This window comes from Carassius gibelio, chromosome A14, assembly GCF_023724105.1.
Source record: "Carassius gibelio isolate Cgi1373 ecotype wild population from Czech Republic chromosome A14, carGib1.2-hapl.c, whole genome shotgun sequence".
NCBI lineage: Eukaryota > Metazoa > Chordata > Actinopteri > Cypriniformes > Cyprinidae > Carassius > Carassius gibelio.
Genome location: NC_068384.1, coordinates 17,513,877 through 17,536,863, shown reverse-complemented (window position 1 = coordinate 17,536,863; position 22,987 = coordinate 17,513,877). Strand labels below are relative to the sequence as shown.

General features: G+C 37.3%; 1 protein-coding gene across 3 annotated transcripts in view; it reads right to left on the bottom strand.

The window, feature by feature from the left end:
- Positions 1-964: 964 nt before the first annotated feature.
- The window catches only part of LOC128027689 (FERM and PDZ domain-containing protein 1), a 37,182-nt gene continuing 15,159 nt past the window's right edge, over positions 965-22,987 (bottom strand). For all 3 annotated transcript variants that reach the window (XM_052615499.1, XM_052615498.1, XM_052615500.1), the window contains 15 exons: positions 22,725-22,832; positions 21,028-21,188; positions 14,983-15,085; positions 14,786-14,831; positions 14,378-14,482; positions 14,065-14,160; positions 13,739-13,864; positions 13,024-13,143; positions 12,463-12,599; positions 12,234-12,360; positions 11,553-11,645; positions 10,984-11,166; positions 10,743-10,887; positions 7,516-8,544; positions 965-6,461 (listed from right to left, as the gene is read on the bottom strand). In XM_052615499.1, the coding sequence (XP_052471459.1) occupies positions 3,997-6,461; positions 7,516-8,544; positions 10,743-10,887; positions 10,984-11,166; positions 11,553-11,645; positions 12,234-12,360; positions 12,463-12,599; positions 13,024-13,143; positions 13,739-13,864; positions 14,065-14,160; positions 14,378-14,482; positions 14,786-14,831; positions 14,983-15,085; positions 21,028-21,188; positions 22,725-22,828 (5,040 nt within the window). In that variant the 5' untranslated portion in view covers positions 22,829-22,832 and the 3' untranslated portion in view covers positions 965-3,996. The remainder of the gene's footprint in view (positions 6,462-7,515; positions 8,545-10,742; positions 10,888-10,983; positions 11,167-11,552; positions 11,646-12,233; positions 12,361-12,462; positions 12,600-13,023; positions 13,144-13,738; positions 13,865-14,064; positions 14,161-14,377; positions 14,483-14,785; positions 14,832-14,982; positions 15,086-21,027; positions 21,189-22,724; positions 22,833-22,987) is intronic.

Sequence of the window (22,987 nt, the reverse complement as noted above, 5' to 3'; positions counted from 1 at the left end):
AAATGGCGTTCAAGGACAGATGCTTTTAGAGCCGTTTGCAGCTCCTTCTGAGGGCCATGAGTAAATCCCAGGGATTGGTTTGGAAAAATATCCTAATGATTATAGGTTAATGGAGGCAGTAGATGGGACATTCTATTTGAATAAAAACATTTTGATTCTGTAGTGGCTGCTGCTTTCGTACAAATACCTGTGTTTCTACAAAGGAAGATATTATGAAGAATGTTGATTACCTAACTGTTGATGGTCCCCATTGACTTTATATGGACAAAAAATACAATGGAAGTCAATGGCAACCACCAACTGTTTGATTACCAGCAATCTTCAAAATATCTTCTTCTATGTTCAACATAAGAAAGCAACTCATACAGGTTTGAAACGATGTTGGGGTGAGTAAATGATGACAGAATTTTCATTTTTGGCTGAACTATCCCTCTAACTGTGTGTTAAATTTACTTAAAGCAAAAGGTTTTTTATGAGATTTAAAATTAAAATAGAAAAGGCAACAAAAATATCTTTCAGAGTTACTACAGATTCAATTTTAGTCACTCGCTCTGTTGAAAAGGCACAGATTACAGGCAGCGTGTCTGCCAGTAAACAGCTTCAGCACAATCCCATCATTCCCTCTGTTTGAACTGTAAAAGATTTCGGTTGAGTTTAATCCCAGGACTAATCTGTAATCTCCTCATGCAAACTCGAATACAGTCTGACTAGCAATTTAGTGTTTTAGTAGGTGTGTTAAACTAGAAACCAGACTATTAGAAAAGACGATACATTGTAAAATAACAAATCACAGCTTTTAAGATTAAAGCCCAAAAATATATAAAATCACTCACCAAATTCTCACAAAACATGTCAAGAGCACGTCCAGGTCATATTTCAACCCAAAATCAAAAGAAAGATGTAAGAACTTATATTTTGTCTAAAAGAAAATGAAAAAGCCACAAAAATGGATTACATCCACAGCTTTTGTCATTCAAAATCAAACCTTTATTATCATGAACACAGTAGAGGGAATGCAAACCAGATTCTCGATTGTCCCTTTTAATTTAATTTCATTCACATGTTTGCCTTCATATTCACATACAGCCACATTTAAGATTTTATTTTGTGCACTTTGAAACACAATCGTCTGCATACGTCTCAATATAAATGGCCCTCATAGTTTTTTTGCTTCATATTTGGTACAAATGCACACGCAGTTCCTTTTAGTCTTCATCGTTCTTAGAACCTTCATATGACAGGAAGATTTAATTTAGAAATACGTTTGCTCTCTGATAGTTCGATATCAAAATGGTTCCTTTGAAAAGACAGAATAACAACAACATATTTATCGCTTTCCGTTTTCATGACATTTCTCTTCAAGCAAACTAGCTTTCTGACTTGATAACCACAAACCGGCAGTGTGTGTGTGTGTGTGTGTGTTTATTGGGAGGGATGTGTCCAGCATGGGTGAAATTCTTCCCATCTGGAAGCACTTCTATAAAGTCATTGAACTGAACAAGGATGACCTCGAGTTTGGTCATGTGATCTGGGCAAGTTAATTGTTTATGTATTGTAGGTGCATATTGCCTTTTGAAACCTGATCTAGACACAGCCAGTGAGTAACCAGTGTCTACGACAAAATACTGGTCTGAGATCAGGAACAAAGGACAACTGAATCACTAGGGCTAAAAGATCAGTGCCCGGTTGCATGAAACTCCTTAAGTGAGGGTTTCCCTGAGGGAGAAAAAATCCCTGAGGTAAGGGATTTCATTAAGAGCGTTGCAAGAAGCCTCTTAACTGTCACCCTTACCTAAGTGTTCATACTAAGTGTTTCACAGTAGTTTCTGACAACATACGGCAAAGATCGCCGCGGTTGCTATAGTTACTACCTCTAACAGTAAACAGAACACAACGAACCACAAAGCCAAACCCTTGCTAAAATCACACTTTTATTAATATATTTTTGCTATGGAGAGTACAAACAACAGAAAACAAAAAAACGTAAACCAAACTGGACAGAGGACGAAAAAGCAATTATTGTTTTTGTAAGTGGTTATAATAATAATACTTTTCAGCCTTTCATCAACCATTCATCGTCTCCAAGGGATTATTACGATCATTAAAAACACGCCTTGGCATTTCCTCCTCTTCAATTAACACTAAATCGTATTTTGAGTTTATGTTGACTTAAGGGAGCTGTTTTGGTCCCTTAAATTTATTAAGGTGAAATGGTCACTAAGGACTTTGTAGCAACACTTAAGGGAAAACTTAGATAATTAAGGGGAAAAACTTAATAACATCCTTAAGTTCCTTAAGGAAACCCTTAGGGTTTTTTCTTGCAACCCAAGTTTCACTAAGGGTACCCTTAACCTTATATCTAAGGGATTTCTTAGCTTAAGGAGTTTCATGCAACCGGGCACAGGGCTCAAGTATTCAAAATTCTAAGCGTAGGTCTTTGATAGTCTCCCCAATCATATTATTTGTGATTATGACAGCCAAATCTAAAATTCTTACAACAGAAACATTCCATGCAAGTGCCGAAATGCAGATCTGAAGGCTTGAAGAATGCATTGCAATTGTGCAGTTCTTAAAAAGCTCAGCACTCAAGGAGGCTATTGATGTCTTCAGATGTCGGATGTGTTTTTATTCAGGTAGCCATCTTTAAACATGCTCGGCAAGATTTTCCTCTGCCATGATAGTATTCCACGATAGTAGGCAGTTTACCACCACCCACTGCTATATTGCAAAGAAAGCAATGCAATTTGTACTGCATTATGTGTTATGCAACGAAACTGAGCTGGTTTTGCCAGGAGACTTTGCATACACATACCTGCATGGTAATGAGTAAAGTATTTAATGTATGCTAAATATGGTGCTGTTCACCACTTTCAAAAGTGGAAGAAATAACTTTTTTAAATGAACCTTTTGTTTACACTATATTTTCATAATGATGCAATCAAACAAGCTTTAACAACGATCTTCCAAGATATAATATAAGGCCTAGGTTTGTCAAGGAGGTCCTCTAAAGTGAAATATTAATGATTCATAACAAATGGAAAATTATGCATGTATTAAGATGTATAAAATGTAAGAGTATAATATGTGGAAAAATGTGGATACAAATCGTGATGCTTGCATAGTCAAAAACGAGTGAAAAATAGTGTGGTTTGGCTATCATTGGGATTAGTTTTACAGGGTGCTACATTAATATAATGACACTGTTGTTGTGTAAATGCCCAAATTGTGCTATTATGTCTTTGGACCACACTGATCTAATGTCAAAAGCCAAACTTGACACACCAACATACAGGTAGAAAAATGCCAAACCGCTGCACTGCTATTGCCATCATCTCTCATTCTACAGCCAGAAAGGTATTATAGACAAAATGAAATGAAAGTCCTTTGTATAGTCCAGTTAAACATTACTGCATATGTATTTGGGCTTCTTAGTGTTTCTCCAAGCATCTATTGTAAGGGGTAGTGGAGTGTCCATTTACTTTCTTCCTTCAGTCTGTAAAGAGCAGCATGACTAAACTAAACATGAAAACAAGTAAAGCTTCATAACACTGTTTATCTCAGTTATTAGAGCAAGAGGTAGGGATTCACGTATACCCTCCCCCCCCAAAAAAAACCCCCCTAAAAACTAAACAACAACAAATAAACAAAATGCAGGTATAGTATAGTAGGTTAGAAACCACGGTGTGCATATACTGTAAGTAAAAAATAAATACATACTACATACTGTACATACATCAGGAATTAAAGAACAGTTAGAAAATAGCTATGTCTGAATGCAGAATTTCACTACATTTATAGGGAGACTTTCCAAGACAAACAGGTTAATACATAACAGTTCTGACATGTTAATTTGCTTACTGTGTGTGTACGTTCACGGCACTTACTATTATTCTTGTGTGCCAGCACACAAACAGATGCCAAAAAGGCATCGCTACTTTAAGTACAAGTCTATGCTCACACTCTACAGTCCTTTAAGAAGGTGCCGGAAGGTAACATTTAAAAGTTCAGAGGTACATTTCCATTGTCTATGTCTGGTGTCCGTGACCGAAACAGTTGTGTTAGTGAGAAGACAGTTGAAATAAGAACCGTACACTGCTTGGCTAAAAGCCTGACACCTTCGCCCTCTCTAGTCGTCTCTACAGCTCCTACAAACTCCTTATACAGGTCCACAATCTCCTCAAGCTTCCTCAAGGCCTCATCTGCATCAATATCCCCATGACACCCTCCACAGTCCGAACAGGAAACTCGCATGCAGGTTGAGGTAAGTTGCACTAGAGCTCCAAAACTGTTACCAAGGGATAGAAGAGCATCGTCAGGTGCCCATCCTACCCGTGTGGCTCTCTGACATCCTGACGCCAATCTCCGTGCCTCCGCCTGAACCAGGTATCGTTCTGTCTCTGAAAGCGAATTCACATTCACATTGCCATTTTCGCATTCCCCCTTGTGTGTTGGAGGGTGTACTACAGAAGGTCCTTTCTTCAAAACCAAAAGAAGTTCATCAATATCTCGCTGCAAACAGGCATAGCCATCTTTAAGCCCTGTACCTTTCTGACCGGAAGCATAATGGTGGCTTTGCAAAAAGTGGAGCGGATTATTTATTGGTCCACGATCTAGAGGCAGAGATTCCAGAGGTCTGGGTGGGACCAAGAGTGGGCTGAGTTCTGAGGATGATGATAGGGGGCGAGGGGAATCTCTGAGTAGGGACAGAACATTTGGAGAGGGACCAGATAGGGTTGCAGGGGAAGTAACAGGGGTGGGTTGAGGTGGTTTACTGATCTGGTTTCGACGGGAGAACTCATAAACAGTCAGATTATCATCAAAGCTGCAGTTTTCCTCTGTATCTCCGCTGAAACAGTTGGCATAAACAGTATGGCAGCCACATGCATCATGATGGGAAGGACTTCCGGAGGATAGAGAAGAATCATTGTCAAGTCGAATCTCTGAAGGGTTACCTTTGTGTGATTGAGGTTGTTCGGACCTGCAGGTCCCAAAATGCCTGTGCAACTCTGTAGCTTCTGTGGACAATTTCTGCCTCAGGTCAGGATGGCTTGATGATGTTTGAGGTTTCCTGTTGGTGTCTTTCACGGGAGTTGGGCTCACATCCTCAGGTCCATCTTTGAGCTTCACAATGACTACTTCAGCATCTTTCTCTTTCCAGTCAATCAAAGATGGCACTGAAGTGGCCTTGGGAGATACCTTCTTGGATTCATGGTTAACATCTGTTGGAATGGTTGCTTTATTGCCTGTCGATGAAATACTGTTGCTGAGTGCTACTGTCCCCAAGATCTCTTGGGAACGGGTGAGGTACCAGGGCATATCCTGAATTTTTCCCCGTAAGGCTGTGGCAGACAGACGTCCAGACGAGCCTGTTCTGCTGGGGAAATTAGTCCCAATTTGAGCTGGATCTTCAGGAACAATATTTACAGACTGAACTGAAGGAGAAGGTAAGGCAGATGGAGATGGGGTAGGAGTAGTTGAAGCACTTGTTGGTTTGACTGTAGAGCTTTCAGCCTTTAGTTCAGTTCTTAGGTTCTCATGACTTAGAGAAACACCCTTGATCAGTGTAGAGTGTGGGGAGGTACTGGAACCATTTCTCTGAGACCAGGGGTGTAGAGAAAGTCCATTGGGAGGAACTTTTGTCTTTTCATCAGGTTTTTGTGACTGGGCATTAACTGCCTTTGTGGATGGCTGTAAACCAATGAATGATGGCTTGGGAGGTATTGGGGGCTTTGTGTTCATCTGGGGCACTTTATTTTCTGATTTTCTGGTTTCAAGAGAGTCTGATGACTGTTGTTGTAGAGGACTCTTGCTGTCTACTGTTATTTTCTCAAATTCAGTTGTTCCTTTAGCGTTTATTGTCTCTTTCTGATTTGGCTTAGTATCTTTACTGTCAAGTCCTTCAAGATCCACATGATTTGATCCACTCTTCCACTCTTTTTCTAGACTGGCAGGTAACTGGTCAGATATTCCATTTTGTAGCCTGGGTCCATTTTGAACATTCTCTAGGTCTAAGGTTTGTTGAGGAAAGGCAGATTGGCGTACAGCCGTAATTAATGAGGAAGACATTGGTGGTCCAGGCCCTGTGACTGGTTTAAACTCCATGGTCTCTGGCTCCATCTCTAGAAGCTGAGTTGACAAGTGTGGATTTCGGCCAGGTATGTCTCCATTGCAGTGCTGGGCTTTCTCCCTCGTGGAGTGGTTAGCAGATAAAGATTTAGGTTCTAAAGGTGTAGGTTTAGGGAGAACAATCAGTGAGGGTTGATGGACCTCCAGTTCAGGATTTTTAGACTCAGGGATTGCAGGGGTGAAATGATCGGCAAAAGAAGATTTTTCTTCGAGGTTCTCTGGTGTAACACTGTCCTTATCTTTGCTGTCTCTGGATTCTGAAGCTTTTGTCTTGTTCACACTAACCTTAAGGTCACTAAAAGAAGGATGTTTGTTCTCAGAATCTGAGCTTTTCTCTGCAAAATAATAAGAAAGAGGTAAGAGAGACGTGTACATAAGTAAACAAAATAAAAAAATAGATATTGAACATTAAATTAATATTTTGGTTCAATAAATGTTAAGATTTATCAACAACATTTGAAGCAATGTGGATTACCATCAAAAACCTATTTTGACTTATTTCTCAGTTTTTTTTTGGTTGCATTTATATTTCAAGTCTTCAAGCACAAGATCTAATATTTTGACCATATCAAATTTTTTGGCCCACCTGTTTACATTCACTTTAGACATGACTGGTAGGCTGTCCAATATCTTTGTTTAATTCCTGCCCAAAAGGATTGCCTGCAGTTATCGCTTTACTATGCACATTAAAGACCCTCTGGTTTTGAATGGCTGTGCTATTAAAATTATTTATATAATTCATGTCAAGTGGCCATTATTATTTGCCAGCATGGACAACGGCTGTCATGGATATTTTGCAGCACAAAATCTGACTGAACAGATAAATAACGCAAAATAACAGTAATTTTCATTCGTTAGGCTAATTTATCTACAGCTTGTTAGAGGTAGAATTCTCTAGCGAAATAAAGTGGCTCCAAGATTATATTTATTGAAATGAATTCAAATAAATTAACGAGAGAGAAAGAAAATGTGAGCGAAAAATAAGATTTTTTTGTGCCAGTGTTAATGCAGCCTTTGAGCAAAAATCAAGGCTCTTACAATTCAAGTAAACTTTTTGCTTTACCTACCTAAAGGAAGTAAACCCTGCTATTTTGACATGCACAATGATACAAATATGACTGTGTAAAAATACAAAATAATTTACAGATGATGTAATACAAATTTTAAAGGAAAAGAGCTTCTACAAAAATACTAGCTTTACATTTCTGTATTTAAACCCTCAAAGTGCAAAGCTATGGTTGGGTGGGGGTTGACAGAGAATTTTTTTTTCGATGGGTAATGGATTTTATGCTATAAATGTTGTTGATATAACTTAACTTGTATTGAACCTGGAACATTCTTCTTCGGAATGCACAGATGTTTTGCGGTAAAATTAGACGGTTCACTGACCTGTGAGGCATTTCTCTGTGATGGGAGGGGTAAATCGATCTTGGGCATCAAAAAATTCATCCTCAGATTCTGAACAACTGTATCTGGAGTCCTTTGATTTTTCAGGGACATTTGTGCACACAGCTCTCATCAGCACATATTGTGCTGTTAATTTTGAAGATGGTCCCTGTTGTTTAGCTTCATTTGTCTTTTTCTGTGGGAAGCTGGTTCCCTCTTGTCTACATGCTGGATGTTTGTGAATCCTGGTGAGGAGTGCCTGAAAGTTAATTCCTGCTAATTTAGCATTTATGCTGTTAGGAGTAGAAGAGGCTAACACGGCTTCAAATTCCGCTGACATGGCGGAAATGCGACCGTCTTTTCCACTGTCTCCTCCTTCATCATCATCCTCCTCCTCACTCAATGCATCATCACTGGCCGCAGTTGGGCTTGGCAAGCTATCAGACATTTGTGAGAGCTCAGAGAAGCGCAAAACTGAGTAATCATTGTAGGTCAGGTCTGAATGTCGTCTGAGTTTGTTTGAACTGTCCCTCTCATCCAAATGCTCTGGCACCTCCAGGAGGAAAGGGTGGTGGACATCCAGACTCGATGCACCAGAGCCAAGACTAGAACTGGGTTTCTCTTCCAGAGACACATCCATATGACCAAGTCCACCAATGGTTGCCTTAATAGTCTCCTCCAGTGCATTTAGCGAGTTACTAGACAAACTGGAGAAGCTGCTGTTGACTCGAGGGTCTGAGTACCAACCTGTCTCCAAAAGGGAATCAATTCTCATGGCATAATCCTCATCTCCAACAGACTCTCTCTTGCTCGCCTCATCTCCTTCGACCTCTAAAAAGGGATGTGTTACAATCACTCGGACCTTTTCTGCCTCTGCTTCACTTCTCCCCTCAGCTTCCTCTCCTTCCTCCGTGCCATCATTTGTATGAGTGGATATAGTGTCCTCTGACAGCTGAGTGTCCAGCAGTCCCTCCATAGCGTAGTCATCCTCTGAACTGTCTTCTGAATCGCTTCCACACCGAGAAACATACCCTACACATAGAAAACACATTAAACATAACTTACATAGCATTTAGTATAATATATTGTAATATGTATAATGTAATTTAACCTATAAATCCCATAGTAGAACAGTGGTTCATGATTTTCAGTATATTTCAAAGTACCATAGTCTAATCCTAGGGGTGGCACAGTTTGCTGAAAAAAAAAACAACTGTTCGGTTCACCACACACGGTTCGGCATGGTTCAACTTAAATCTGACAAAGCATCTATAATATGGTTTGCTATAAACAACACGTAAAACAAACAGGGTTTAGCTAATATGTGTTTCTGTTGATAGATGCGCATTCTGGTTTCCCAGTCATTACAATAACAGCGATTAAAAAATACAAATAAAAAACCCTGGACAAACCATGCACTCTTGTTCAATGTGAATGCCTTATGCTGGAATATTAGCAGTCATTTATTCCGGCATCACCCGGGTGCTGATAGCACGCGTGCACAGCACACGTTGATATCTGTGTTTAAACTAAACTTATTTAAGCTTTGAAACATTTAAGTGCTAGAGGACGCGAGCTCTTGCGTGCGCTAATCCGAAGCGTGCAAACCCGCGCCTCAGAATTCGCGTAAATATAAGATCTCTCTGAACCTGAAGTATTGTGTTTAAATGTACAAATTAACACAAAATTATGTCAAAATGCCTGTTTTGGTAAGTATCCTACAGCAGACACCAGCTGAACGTAGGACTACTGTATCAGTGCATTCTCTTAAAGTGACAGTCTTTGAACAGCAACAACAAAGAAATCACTCACTGCTCTTGATTAAAAAGCTTTTGTAACTTTAATAAATAATAATCTTTCATTTATACAGTCCAATATGCAATGCTGTTTTACATTTGATTACTTTATTCAATTTCTGTACCTAAAAACTAATGCTAGACCTACTAAAAAAATCACTGTTTATTGTTTTTATCTTTACTCTGTTTTATTTATTTGTGCTGTTGCTTGTTGTTGGATAGAATAGTCGTCTTCTTTTTTTATTAGAAAGTATAGTTTCTCCATAAACATATCGTACATACCGAACCATACCGAAAAGCAGTGACTCTAAAAATGTGAAACAAACCGCACCGTTGAAAAGTTGAACCGTGCCACCCCTATCTAATACCATCTCTCATTAAAGTACTTTTTTCACTGATTGAATCTGAGGAAATATTTTGTCCTCATAAGTTGCAACCACTTTGTGCAGTGTGCAAAACTTTGTCTATTGCTTGTTTTTTTTTGTTTGTTTTTGTTTTCAGCATTGTGCTGGGTAGCAAATCGTGGGCTGCAAAGCCAGCCGATCAATGTTATTTAAGTATTATTTATGTACTAGTATTTTTTATTTTGAATTAGCTGCTAATTTTATATTTTAACTTATACAATTCAGTTAGTTGGCAAGGCTAAGGCAAGCCGTTTTGACTTTTATTCATTCTCGGGGTATGCATTCTTGATATCAACAATTAACCATTAGTTAAAATGCTAATGCTTGATATCTGGAATTGGGTTTTTACCAGTAACAATGGCTATTTTTAGTAACAACTATAATTCGTGAAACCTTTAATTGTATTTTCACTAGTTAACTGTCACCATAGGATGCCATTCAAAATTGTTTATATCAAGAATTGATTTCTTACTAGTCCAATTTCACATATCAGAAAGACAACTCTTATTAGTAAAACCCTTTATATTTCATATCAGTAATTGCATGGTTACTAGTGCAAATGTCTATTCTTGATATCAGCAACTGAATTGAATTTTTTTTTTTTTGACATCAATAATTTTATTGTCACTAGTAACAATGTTAATTTCTGATATCATGACATGATTTTTATTACTAAGAGACATTTAAGATAGATGAAATTATCTTGATAGCAGAAATACATTTTCAGATTTCAGAAAGAACAAATGTAACATGTTGAAATACAATTACAGATATCTAGAACAAACATTTGAAGTAGTGACAACTGAATTCTTGATGTTAGGGAATTCTCATTTTTACTAGCAACAAAGTATTTACTGATATCAACAAAGGCATTTGATGTCTGATATTGCCCTTGCAACCAGTTAAAATAGGATTACTGATATCTTAAATAATATTTTAACTGGTAAAAAATAGTTTAAATGTAATTCTTCTATTAGGAGAAAAAAGTTGTGCCACATATTTAATGAAACAAGCTTCCTTATTTCAAAACCTTCTTCTGCCGGAATGCGTCGCATTTTTGGTCTAGGTCCCCAGCGGAACACATTGATATTGGGGTCCACCAGCAGTTTGCAGTATCCAGCCAGGAGGCAGGCCAGATCTTTAGCTGCTACAGATTCCATCAGCAAGGCTATAGGCTGGAAGTTGCAGGATAAAAGGATGGTCAGATAAAAAGAGAGAGAAGAAGAGTGTTTAACTAGTTTATTTGAATCTGTTGGTAGACGTGTACACACCTGGATGTCCTGCAGGTAAATCTTGAGCATGCTGATTCTGTCGGACTCTGAGAGCACCTCTATTCGGGTGACGTAATGGAAGTCTATAATGGTGGAGATCATGTTGAGCTGGTGGTTTAGGATTTGGCTGATCCCATATCTCGCTCCCACCAGCAAAGTCACCAACGACTCCCTGTCCTGCAACTGTATCACACACATTTACTCCAGTCTGACTCAGTCTTACTAAGGAAATAAATCAATGTATAAAGGATATAAATAATATCAAGTGAGGATCATTATAATGGTCCAGTGTGAATCTTATGAGTCAGTCCTTATTAATGAATCAGTCTCAGGCTTCACGTCATTTCAAGGTTTATTTTTATGCAAGAGATGCTGCTAATGTATCCAAATCTCTTGCTCCCTAGAACAGCCATCTTATATAACATGCTTAAATTCACATCTTTAAAAATAGGAGAATGCTTGAAAAGATTTTATCCAGCATAACATTATCTACAAAAACAAAAAACAAATGGTTGCAGATTTCATTTGTTATTTGTGATGAATGTGCCAGATGGACACAACTCTCTCACCAGCATGGTGGCGTTGTAGCTTCTCCCGCTGTATGAAATCAGCTCCGCCATCTGGGTCACATAAGCCAAACGGGCCTGAGACACAGAAATCACCTGAAAGAGTGAGAGAGAAGTAAATGGAAAAGACCAACAAATAGACTTCATTATGACTGAAGTAAGACAGGAAAAAGAAAAGTGGTCTTTAGACTGCTGCAGTACATAGTATGTATAATGTGCACAGTATGCAAATATATGGTTGACATAGAAAGCCCAGTTGTCCACTACATTTGTTAAAATGTGCAGAATATAACCAGAGCACACTGCATAGAATACTGCATCCCACAATGCAGTACACTTGACTTGCAATGCACTCACACACAGTGTGACTTAAAATGAACCAGGAGTAATAGAGTGCAACAGTTGGGTCAACATTGCTGAAAAATTGATTAGGCACTAATGCATTCTATATCAGCCATTATTTGTAACATGGCTGAATCAAATATGCAATGTAGCCAGGTAATGTGACAACAATGTAGCATAATATTGTTGGAAACATTTACGCTGCATACAATTTCACATACATTTTTAAAACCTTAGAAGCAAGTGTACAGTTTATACTGTGCAGTTTCTGTTTATAGGAACACAGAGTTAACCGCTTTCTGAAAGATACTTATTGTCTGAAACTGTGAAAGACCTACACACCTTCTGTCGTGGTTCTAGCAGCGACTGGATCTTCTTCATGTGGTGGTTGAGAGCTTTCCGCAGGTGTTTGTCTCTCATGTTCCTCAGCAGAGTGGGAGAGATGAAGCTCTCCAAACCAAACTCCTTGCTAAAACACACACACACACACACACACACACACACACATTAAATGTAGCATTTCTCATGTAGCATGAGTACTTTTTTTTTGTGTGTTTGTGTGCGCTCTTACACAATGCTCTTAACAGATGCTCTCGTCGTCTGTCCACAGCTTGCCAGTTTCTCGTGCATGTGCAAAACAGCTAGTCTCAGCGCTGTATTACATTTCATCTCTACAGCGTAGCGTTCCTGTAACACATCTCCCACACTCTACACACACATACACAGCAGGGTTACGATAGTTAACTAAACCCATATAAAACATTTTCCTTACTTGAAATTAAATAAACATTAACTGAAATTCAAATCTTAAAACAATAACATTTCACCTTTTTTTATTTCAGCTAGCTTTTTGACACTACTTGATGTACTAAAGTAACAAAATTTGAATTGATTTATAAATTGTGAAAGATAGTGACAAAAATGACAAAAACACCCAACAAAATTACAACAACTAACCAAAATTAACATGGAAATGGGATATATTAAAATAAAATTTAATTCATAATTTGATAAACTGTAATAATACCTAACTTAATGACACTTTATAACACTGATACACCCAGCAGCCTGACAGCTTTGCTTTACTTCTACACCGCTTTGTTTTTAGCGCTACATAATCACATTGTGTTACCTGCTGAAAGAGGTACTCAAAGGCTACAGGATCATCCTGCAGGAGGTCCACTGGGTCTCTGGGAATGAAACAGACTCTGAACAGACACCTGTAGTCATGGGAATCCTTCTTCTGTACCACCTGAAAGAGCAGCAACATGATATTATTACAAACTCAAGTCGAGGCTGTAGTCCAAGTAGATATGTTTTAGAATTTATAGTTATACATGGTTATACACAGTAGGTGTAAGAAAGAAGAACTGCATATTTTTTATGTGTTACCACTTTAATAGCAAGTTGCAAGCTACTCACAACTGAACTACTATATTTTCTGGAAAATAAGTAACACCTGACTGTCAAAATTGCATCGTTGAGAGAAAAAAAACACAGATAAGATGCATCTTCTGAATCACATTTTGTAATTACATTCAGAAATATAGTAAAATAATGGTCTTTTTTAATGTTTCCAAACATTCTACACTCTATAAATGTATTTTATTTCTCCTCACACTTGGTTGCAGCAGGTTTCAGATGATTAAAAAAACTTGACTTATATTCCAGAAGAATACAGTAGTAAAGACCCTTTAAGTAACTGACATGCTATGCTCTGTTAATTGTTGGAAACGTTTGCTTTTTAACATGTAGCTTGATTTTAAATGTAGCTGAGCTACTGTTTGTACGCAAATAAATATATTCAAGTTAATAGCATTACTACTTCTAGTTAGCTAGTGTGTTACCTTTTGTATGAGCTCCTCCTCGTGCAGCAGCAGAAGCTTGGTGATGTTATATTGCTGTTCTAGCACCAGTGCAAAATGCTCAATACATCGAATGGAAAGCTTCTCTTTCAGAGTCAACACGATATCCTGCACACAGAGACAACTTTAATACCACGCTGTCTAAACACTTATACCTCACACCACACTCTCACAAAAATAAGGTTAACATCAAACAAAAACTGATGGATTTCCTGCAGTATCGCTGGACAGGACACATAGTACTGAAGTTGACGCTAAAGCTGATGTAGTGTGCAGAAGAATAAAAAAAGAAAACCGCAATCTAAAACCTTGACAGTGGTGGTCTTGTGAAATTTGAAGGCTTTGGTCTGGCCGTTCTCCAGGTACACCTTCAAAACGTTGGGCAGGAAGAGAAGAGAGTTTCCCTGCAAACAGTCAATGAAACAAGGCTTGGGAAAGCAGCATGTCATCATGTTTTGATGAAAACAAATATACCAACAGCAAATGTATTGTCATGCACCGCTGCTCATGGTCATGGCTGGTTAGTACAAAACTATTAATCAGGCTGCGTCATACCCTTTTTGGTCCAAGTGTAATCCTGACCAGGGTTGGTGTGAGAGTTGACTATGTGTGTGGCTTTACCTGAGTGTGTCCGTTGACCACCACCTCCTCTGCAAAGCGCACTTTAATGGGGTTTCTTCTCAGACGGGCTCTCTTCTCAGCTGTTATGAATGAAGACTTAGGATTCTGAAAGCAAAAAAAACAAACAAAAAAAAAACATTTCTCTAAATTCTGAGCTGGACAATGACACTTCTGCACAATATGGTCTTCTGTAGAGTTGCTTTAAGGATGAAATTTAAGTCATTTCATAATTGAAGGTTTTTTGTTCATCACTGTAATGCTTATTTGAAACAATCTGTATTGTATGAACTGCCATATAAATAATTGTGACTAGAAGTATAAAACCATTAACAGAACAACCCCCCCCCCCCCCCCCCCCCAACCATACCACTATTTGACTGAACAATGAACTGAAAGCAAAGTACACACCGCCATATTTCTGAGGATGGTCATGGTTACAGGGTCCTGGCAATCCCTGAGGTCAGAACATAATATATGAAAAAAAATGACACTACCAAATCATGAGGTCATGCCATCATCATATTTATGAGTGGGGCAAGAAACAAGCAAGCAATATCAACCCAGCAAAGTTATTCTAGCTGTGTTTCTCTAATCCGATCACTTACCTAATCATCTGCTCCGCCTTTTCAGGCGAAAGATCTTCTATGGCTTTATGGTTCACTTTTAGGATTTGATCTCCAGGAAAAAGCTGACCGTCTGCTGGGCCTCCTACAAATAAACACATACAAACACACATGTGCGTGTAAGCAATAAAATAAAACTCTGGTTTCATGCACGCTGAACAGTACCTTCAATGTAAGTCAATGTCTGTTTTATATTCTTAAAGCCAAAGTCTGATCAATGAGAAATAACACACCTCTCACAGACCTGCCAACCTTGGAACAATTTTTTAAATACCATTAATGTGACGGCACATCAGAGTATTTTATTGCAATTTAAAATGCTATTTAGAAAAAAAAAAAGTAAACCAGCACACTTCTGTACACTGTAGAAAAAATTGTTTTGAGAGAAGTATTATTTTTATTGATTGGCCGTTATTTAGCACTATAAACACATCTGTCTGTTTTATTCATTTTGGTAGAAACTCCTGATGTTCCAGGAAATCACTAATATGGACAAAGATATCCAGCTGTCGCTGTAACTGAATAAAAATAAGATATAAACGTTTTGAATGATAAAACATAAAGACAATAAACACGTGACTCGATGTTCTTCAAGCCATCTCGGGTATACAAACTCTGATTGGCCAAACTCTTCTTCTTTTGCTGTTGTTTGATTTGACTGCTGCATATGGACAACGGTGTGTAATCAGGTTTTTGCATAGTTTAGAGCAACATATTGTACCAGTGTACTTTCAGTAAAAGTAAGTAAAAGTTATAGTGATAAAACTGAGATAAAAATTCTGGATCAGATTTTTTTTAAAATATGTTTTTGAAAGACTAAGTCCCTTATGTTCACCAAGGCTGCAGTTTGATCAAAAATACAGCTGTAATATTGTGAAATATTTCAATTTAAAATAACTGTTTTCTTTTTGAACATATTTTAAAGCTGAATTTCAGCATCACTACTCCAGTCTTCAGAGTCCCATGATCCTTCAAGATTCACTCAGAAGTCATTCTAATACGCTGATTTGCTGCTCAAGAAACATGACAGTTATTTTCATTGAATGTGTAATGGGTTTGTTTAAATCACTAACCCTAACTATAAGTAAAAGTCATAGTTCACAACACAACAGTGTGATTGGGGAAGTTACATTGTTAATTCATTATTCATATCACGTCTGGTGCTTTCTGTTGGTGGAGAGTCTGTTTGTCTCTGCACTGCTCTGTTCTGCCATTTACACTCATTTGTCTTCAAGCCAAACTACACACACACACACACACACACACACAATCTACCCTTCTGCCCTGACAACATCCCCTTAGTCCCTGATGGCTCTCTGCCCTGCTAGAACCGACCACCAGATCTCTCTCTCTCCTTCTCCTTTCACATAATTATGTGCTGCAGGGCTGTGAGGTTCTCCCACTGGGCTTTTATCAGCTGTTTCTACTGCAAAAAGAGAGAAGTCAGCACTGCAGAATGACTGTGTGTGTGTGTGTGGAAGAATGCACACACAGTAGCTTTGTTGCTGGATCCAGTGTGCTGCCATGCTGTCTAGTCTTTATACACAGCTGCCTGACTAAAATGTGACTAAAACGGAACCTTACAAGTGACGGATTTAGATTTGGAATTATATACAAAGGCGGGAAACATCCATTCAGTGATTTATCACTTGTGATTCATGGGCAGACTTGCTAGAAGACATTAAAAAAAGATGTCAGCTGAGTCTGTGTATCTAGGGCAATGATGTTGACATGCAATCTCACACTATCTTGCCTGCCATTCTCTGTCTATTTTCTTTTGAAATCGGGTTTTATTCATTATTATGTTACTCTCCTAATGTGAAGACATAATAAGCAATTTGAAAAAAAAAACAAAAAACTTGATTGTCATTGATTCAATAAAAAAAGACAGAATTAACATAATTTATTCAGATAAAAATGCTATACGGTAATATAATAGTGTACAGGGTTGTGTAAATATGGTAATTGTTTGCTACTAAAAACAGTTCAGGTTTTTGTCTTGAACTTGGTTCAAGTTATAAACTGGAATTTTATATTTTTTATATCTTTTTATTTAATCTTGTCTATTGTGACCTTACATCCAAAACAAACTAAAACAGTAGTGGCTTCAGTTAAGGTATTAAACTACATATTTCTGTTAAATATGACATTTTATTTGAGCTTTTGTTAACCGCTGCTCTTTATTTTTTCTTCAGCATTTTGCACAAGAATATAAAAGTAGGGGAGACCGGGGACATTTATAACACACTCAGTTCCTCCAATCAGAAAGAAGCTAGAGCGATGACTGTATCTGCACATGCTCAGTAGGATCCTCTCTCTGCCTGTGAAAAAGGAACACAACCATTTCACCTCAGAAGAGATTTTCAACAAAATACAGAATACATTTTATCTCTAGGTTATTGATTAAAAATTAACATGAACAACCTAATATAGATGTAGCTACAGTAGGTAGTATACAAGATTGTGTCACAATTACCCCCGAGCCACACGGCCCAGTGTAAACACCTTGTTTGTCTGTGTTGATAAACTTTTCTGTTAGAAAATATACATATTTAAATGTAAAAACATGAAAAAACAACGTGTTGCTTTTAAACCTTTTTTTTTTAATACAATGAATAGTATCTCCTCATGATCGCATTGAGTTATTCTGTTAATATGTCTATCTTGTACCATTTCACTAAAGTTATGTTAAAGCTAATTAATGTATTTGAGTAAAATGTATATAAATGATTGAAATCTAGTTACCACTGATCTTAGGAGACCACTGAAGGATCAATAGGCGATGAAGACTGGAGTAACGATGCTGAAAATTCAGCTCTGGATCACATGAATAAATTACATTTGAAAATATATTCACATAGAAAACAATTATTTTAATCTGTACTAATAAATATTACAATATCACTGTTTTTACTGTATTTTTGATCAAATAAATGTAGCTTTAATGAACATGAGAGGATGAGGAACAGAATCTCAGAGTTGCAGTAATTTTAGCATGAACTCAGCATAACAAATATCAAAATACATAGCAGACGCTAATATTGCATGAATACTCCCCCTTTAATTAGATGGAAGTATTTCTATTTTTCAGAATTTGAGAAACATGTCTTTGGCTGTACGCCATTTTTTATCACAGCACTGACTGCAGTGCATTCTGGGATTGACCTCTGCCAAGGATACATGCAATATATATTGCCTTAGAATATAGCCAAAAATGAACCTTTGAAACAACAGTAGTGTGATTATATTGTCTTAGTTAGGTTTTTCTTCATAGTTTTATGTGTTGGTTCTATGTGTGTGAGATCATGTCAGTAACCTTCAATTCAAAATCAGAATAAATATAATCATCCTGTGTCAGTGTGAGTTTGTGTATGAGAAATGGTTAGGTTCAGCTAGAAATATTTTGTTTGATAAAATTTATTACATTTACTCTTTTGGACCATGTGAGTAAATGATGACAGAATTGTCATTTTTGGTTGGGTGAACTATAACTTACTAACTTATTTTCTTAATTTTATTATTATTACAATGCAAATATGAAATTATTTATTTAATGAAATGATATTCTAAATAATAAACTGCCAGTAGGTGGTGGTAAATGTCTTAATGATTAAGCCATCGATTCATTTATTAGTTTGATTCGTTCAAATGGCTGATTCATTCAGGAATGAAGTAAATGGTTCTTTATGAATGTCTTATGAATCATTGACTCATAAAGCAGACGACTCCTTGTGCTTCTGAATCACTCTCGCAGTACTTTTATGTCATACACCGATCGGTCTGTGCAGCGCTGCTTCAAAGCCAACGCGACTATGACCAATGGTTCAACGCACCTATATATATATATATATATATATATATATATATATATATATATATATATATATATATATATATTAGTGCTGTCAAAATTTGCGCGTTAACGCATTCGATTAATTTGATATATTTAACGCGTTAAAAAAAAATAACGCAGTTAACGCGGTTGCAGTTTTTTTTATTTCCAGTTGTGGCCTATGTGTGTTCAACGTGCAAAGAAATATGGATAAGACCAAGGAAGTACTTTTAGACGGAAAGTTTCAGTATAAAACTCTGCCGGATTACTCTTCAGTCTGCCACAAGAAAAATTACTCTTCATTTAGTCTGCCACAAGAAACAGCAACATTAAAATCATGAACTCAAATGTCATTGTTTAAAAAAACAAAAAAAAACAATGACTGTAACAGTGCGTAAATCAGACCTTTCTGAAACGCTAACGTTAATAAGCTTAAACGAAAATAACGAAATAATTGTGTAGCGGAGTATTTTTTGTACACAGTGCCGCGAACTGTCAATCACTCCTGTACGCGTGCATCACTGTCCTCCTCGCAGCTGCAGCAACTTGCGCTCTCTCTCTTCATCAAGCTTTAAAACAAAAAGGGGACAAAAAGATCATATTGTCTTTGTGCATAGGCTATAGATTAATTAGATAAATGAATATCTAAATTTGTGCCTTGCCGTCTATGGTATTTTTTTAGAACTTAGAAAAAAGATGCTGCAGCCAATGAACAGCCAGCGGGGGCTGCAGGACGACTCAACCTCCGCAGACAGTTTTTAATGTTTATCAGACAATAAATACTCAAGATTTTGCTTTAGTATAACTCACAACGAGTTTCACACACCTTCTCCGGCCACGTTGAGTTGTTGACACTTAACAGTGGGAAAAGCGACACATGCGCTATTCACTTGTATAACTTAAGGGTGAATGGGTAATGTAGTTTCTGCTCTGGGTGGGATGAATTAGGAAGCTTGCATTGTGAAGGGCGCTCTGAAAATCGGCAGTGCTGGTAAAAGATTAAAACCTATTAAAACAGATGTCCAAATGAGCGTACCGGTACGCTACAAGCACGTTCTGGGCGCACGGAGAGGTGGCGGTACGCTCAAGAGCTATATTTGGAAGTGGCTGTACTAAATACTGGTGCGTACCGGCCCACTTAAAGCACTGGCAATGACTATACTTTGGAATTTTTTTGCAGTCCACTTAGAATTCAACATGGAAATCATTTTTGTTTTTTATTGGCATTGATTGTTTTGAAATTCAAATGGTACTTACATGCCTGTGTTTTTATTTCTGTAATAAATATGGCTTTCAAGCCAACAGTTAATTTGATATATTGATTAGATATTGATGGTTTATTGCAGGTATGTTGTTTACATGAGAAAATCTGTGTTACAAGTTAAACAAAAATTCCAATAAACAATCATATTTTGAATTTAAATAGTTTCTTTGTCTTGAGTTTACATTAATTATTTACATTTTACATTTACATATCCAAAAAGTTTCAGTCTTTTAATTGTGATTAATCGCGATTAATCGCGATTAATTTAAAAAAAATGTGCGATTAATTAGTTAATTTTTTTTAATCGATTGACAGCACTAATATATATATATATATATATATATATATATATATATATATATATATATATAAATAAAGAAAAAGCACATAAGCATCTCAAGGCACAATATCACAAGAATTAAGAAAGTGAAGAAGGAAGAAAAAATAAATAAATGAGAGAGATATTTTTTGTGAAGGAGCTTTTGCACCTGCATCATAATGAATTAAATATATGAGAGAGGAGCAGGTGGCCACCTCACACACACCAGCTCAAGTGTCACATCCTTTCTCACAGTTTCACCATCTCTGTCAAAGCAGCACAGAGGGTGAAAATTCAGTCTGACTTCATAAACATTCAGTGGAAGAGCTTATAAGGGGCTTTTTCTCAGGATAAACAACTGAGAAGCAGGACAGAGCTTTTTAGAAGTCTCCATTTAATCTTATTGATGTCTCAGAGAAACATAAGTGATCTTAACAGGACCATGTGTGTTGTTTCTTTCCTCCGGGGTACATTTTCTCACGCACAGCCAGGACAGTATCCAAACCTGGCTTCGCTTAGATCATAATCTGTGTTTAAAAACAACCTGCTGTAGCGCTTCCCATAAGCCGAACTCCACGTGAAGTGTGTGTGTGTGTGTGTGTGTGTGTGTACCTGGAGTGACGTCCCTGACCAGCAGGGGGTGCTGTGATGAGAGACTGAATCCATGGGAGTCCAGGACAGCGTCTCTGATCACCTCCACAGTTACCTTCACAGGGAAGTTCTGCTGGCCCGAATCCCCAGAGCGTGACCTCCTGCCTCCTAGAATACGCTCCCTTTGAGAGACGGATAAAAACACTCAGGCTGTGTTCAAAATCAAATACGAGTGTACTGATTGATCTATTAGTGTACGACACTATAAACTGCCTACAATTTAGAAATTTTAATAACATGCATGTTTGTATTATTTTTAAAACCAAATTTATAAAACATATATAAACATTGCTGTTCAAACGTTTGGAATCAATGAGATACATTTATTTAATAAAAAATACAGTAAAATCAGTAATATTGTGGAATATTACTGCAATTTAAAATAGCTATTTTTTTATTTGAATATATTGTAAAATGAAATGTATTCCTGTGATGAAAAGCTGAATATTCAACATCATTCTTCCAGTCTTCAGCATCACATGATCCTTTAGACATTATTCGTATATGCTAATTTGATGATGAAGAAACACTTCTTATTATCAATGTTGAAAACATATTTTTGTAGTAATAATGATATATTTTTTCTTTCTTCTACATCATTTATTTGAAAACATTATTTTGTGACATCATTTTCTTTACTGTCCCTTTTGATCTATTTAATGCATGCTTGCTGAATATTAGTATTAAAAACTTAAGCACAAACTGTTGAACAGCAGTGTACATTTTAAAATATTTGTATTTTTAATCAGTCAAAAATCCTTTACCTAATTTAGAGTTCCTGTTTTGACCATGTTTGAGCAAAGTAAATAAGTTTTAGTCCAATGTGATAACATTAACTATCATTTTCTCTAATTCCTAAAATTAATAACTACAGTATTAAACTACTGAGACTTTTATTCCAAAATATCATAATCCAATCAGTGAAAGACCACATGAAATGACGTCACTATATACCGACAGACTCTAAAACGTCTGATGAACGTGTGGTTGCATGGATGGAGATACCAGCGGATGGAAGACGAATGAAGCCCACAGCAGATGGAAGTTTGAGAAGATCTACTATCTTCTATAAAAATATTAATTAAGTGAAGTATTATCTGAAGAAAAAGAGCCCACAGCGAAATCTCTATAACTACCACTCTCAACAAACACTGAATCTCGTCAGCTTCACAAAGCTGGAATTTATGGTAGGGCCGTCTGGAAACCAAGGCCAATAACTCATACAGGAACCATAAAACCTGTGACCCTAATTAATGGAAAATAGTACTATGATCTGATTAGTGTTCTTTCCCTATATCTGGATGCCAAAAGATGGCTTCACCCCACACAGTCTGTTACACACATGGCAGATCTGACTGGTTTGGTGGTTGCTCTGTGTGCCGTCCACAGTCCATGCGACATCGCATCATCAAAGTGTGCACTACATCAAAAGATGACTACAAAGGCTAAGAGCACCAATTGGGACAGAGCCTAAGTCAACCGTCTTCCATGGCTACATCTAAACATCATTAGAACTGCCTGTGATGTTCTGGAGCTCCAAATATGAAGGCCGTTTCACATTTATAGGCTTTTCTCTCCTACAAACGCCTTCAAGAAACGCTTTTCTGCTCTGATTATAATATTATATGTCAGTGTGTGTGTGTGTGAGGTTAGTCCACCTGCTGAGAGAGTCTCGAGAGCGGCGCAGCCATTTCCCCACCACCTGCTCCACCCGGCCGACCCTGCCTGGAGATCGACTTCTGCTTCTTTCTCGCTCCTCCATCTAACTGAGAGATAGAAAGACAAAGTGATGAGTGAAGAGAAAATAAGGATCATACAGTGTAAAACACTACTTTTTTTTTGTTTTTTACTTTAACATCAATATCAGAATTGACCATATATTCACTTTGAGACCCATGAAGTTTTGTGGCATGTTGTCCAT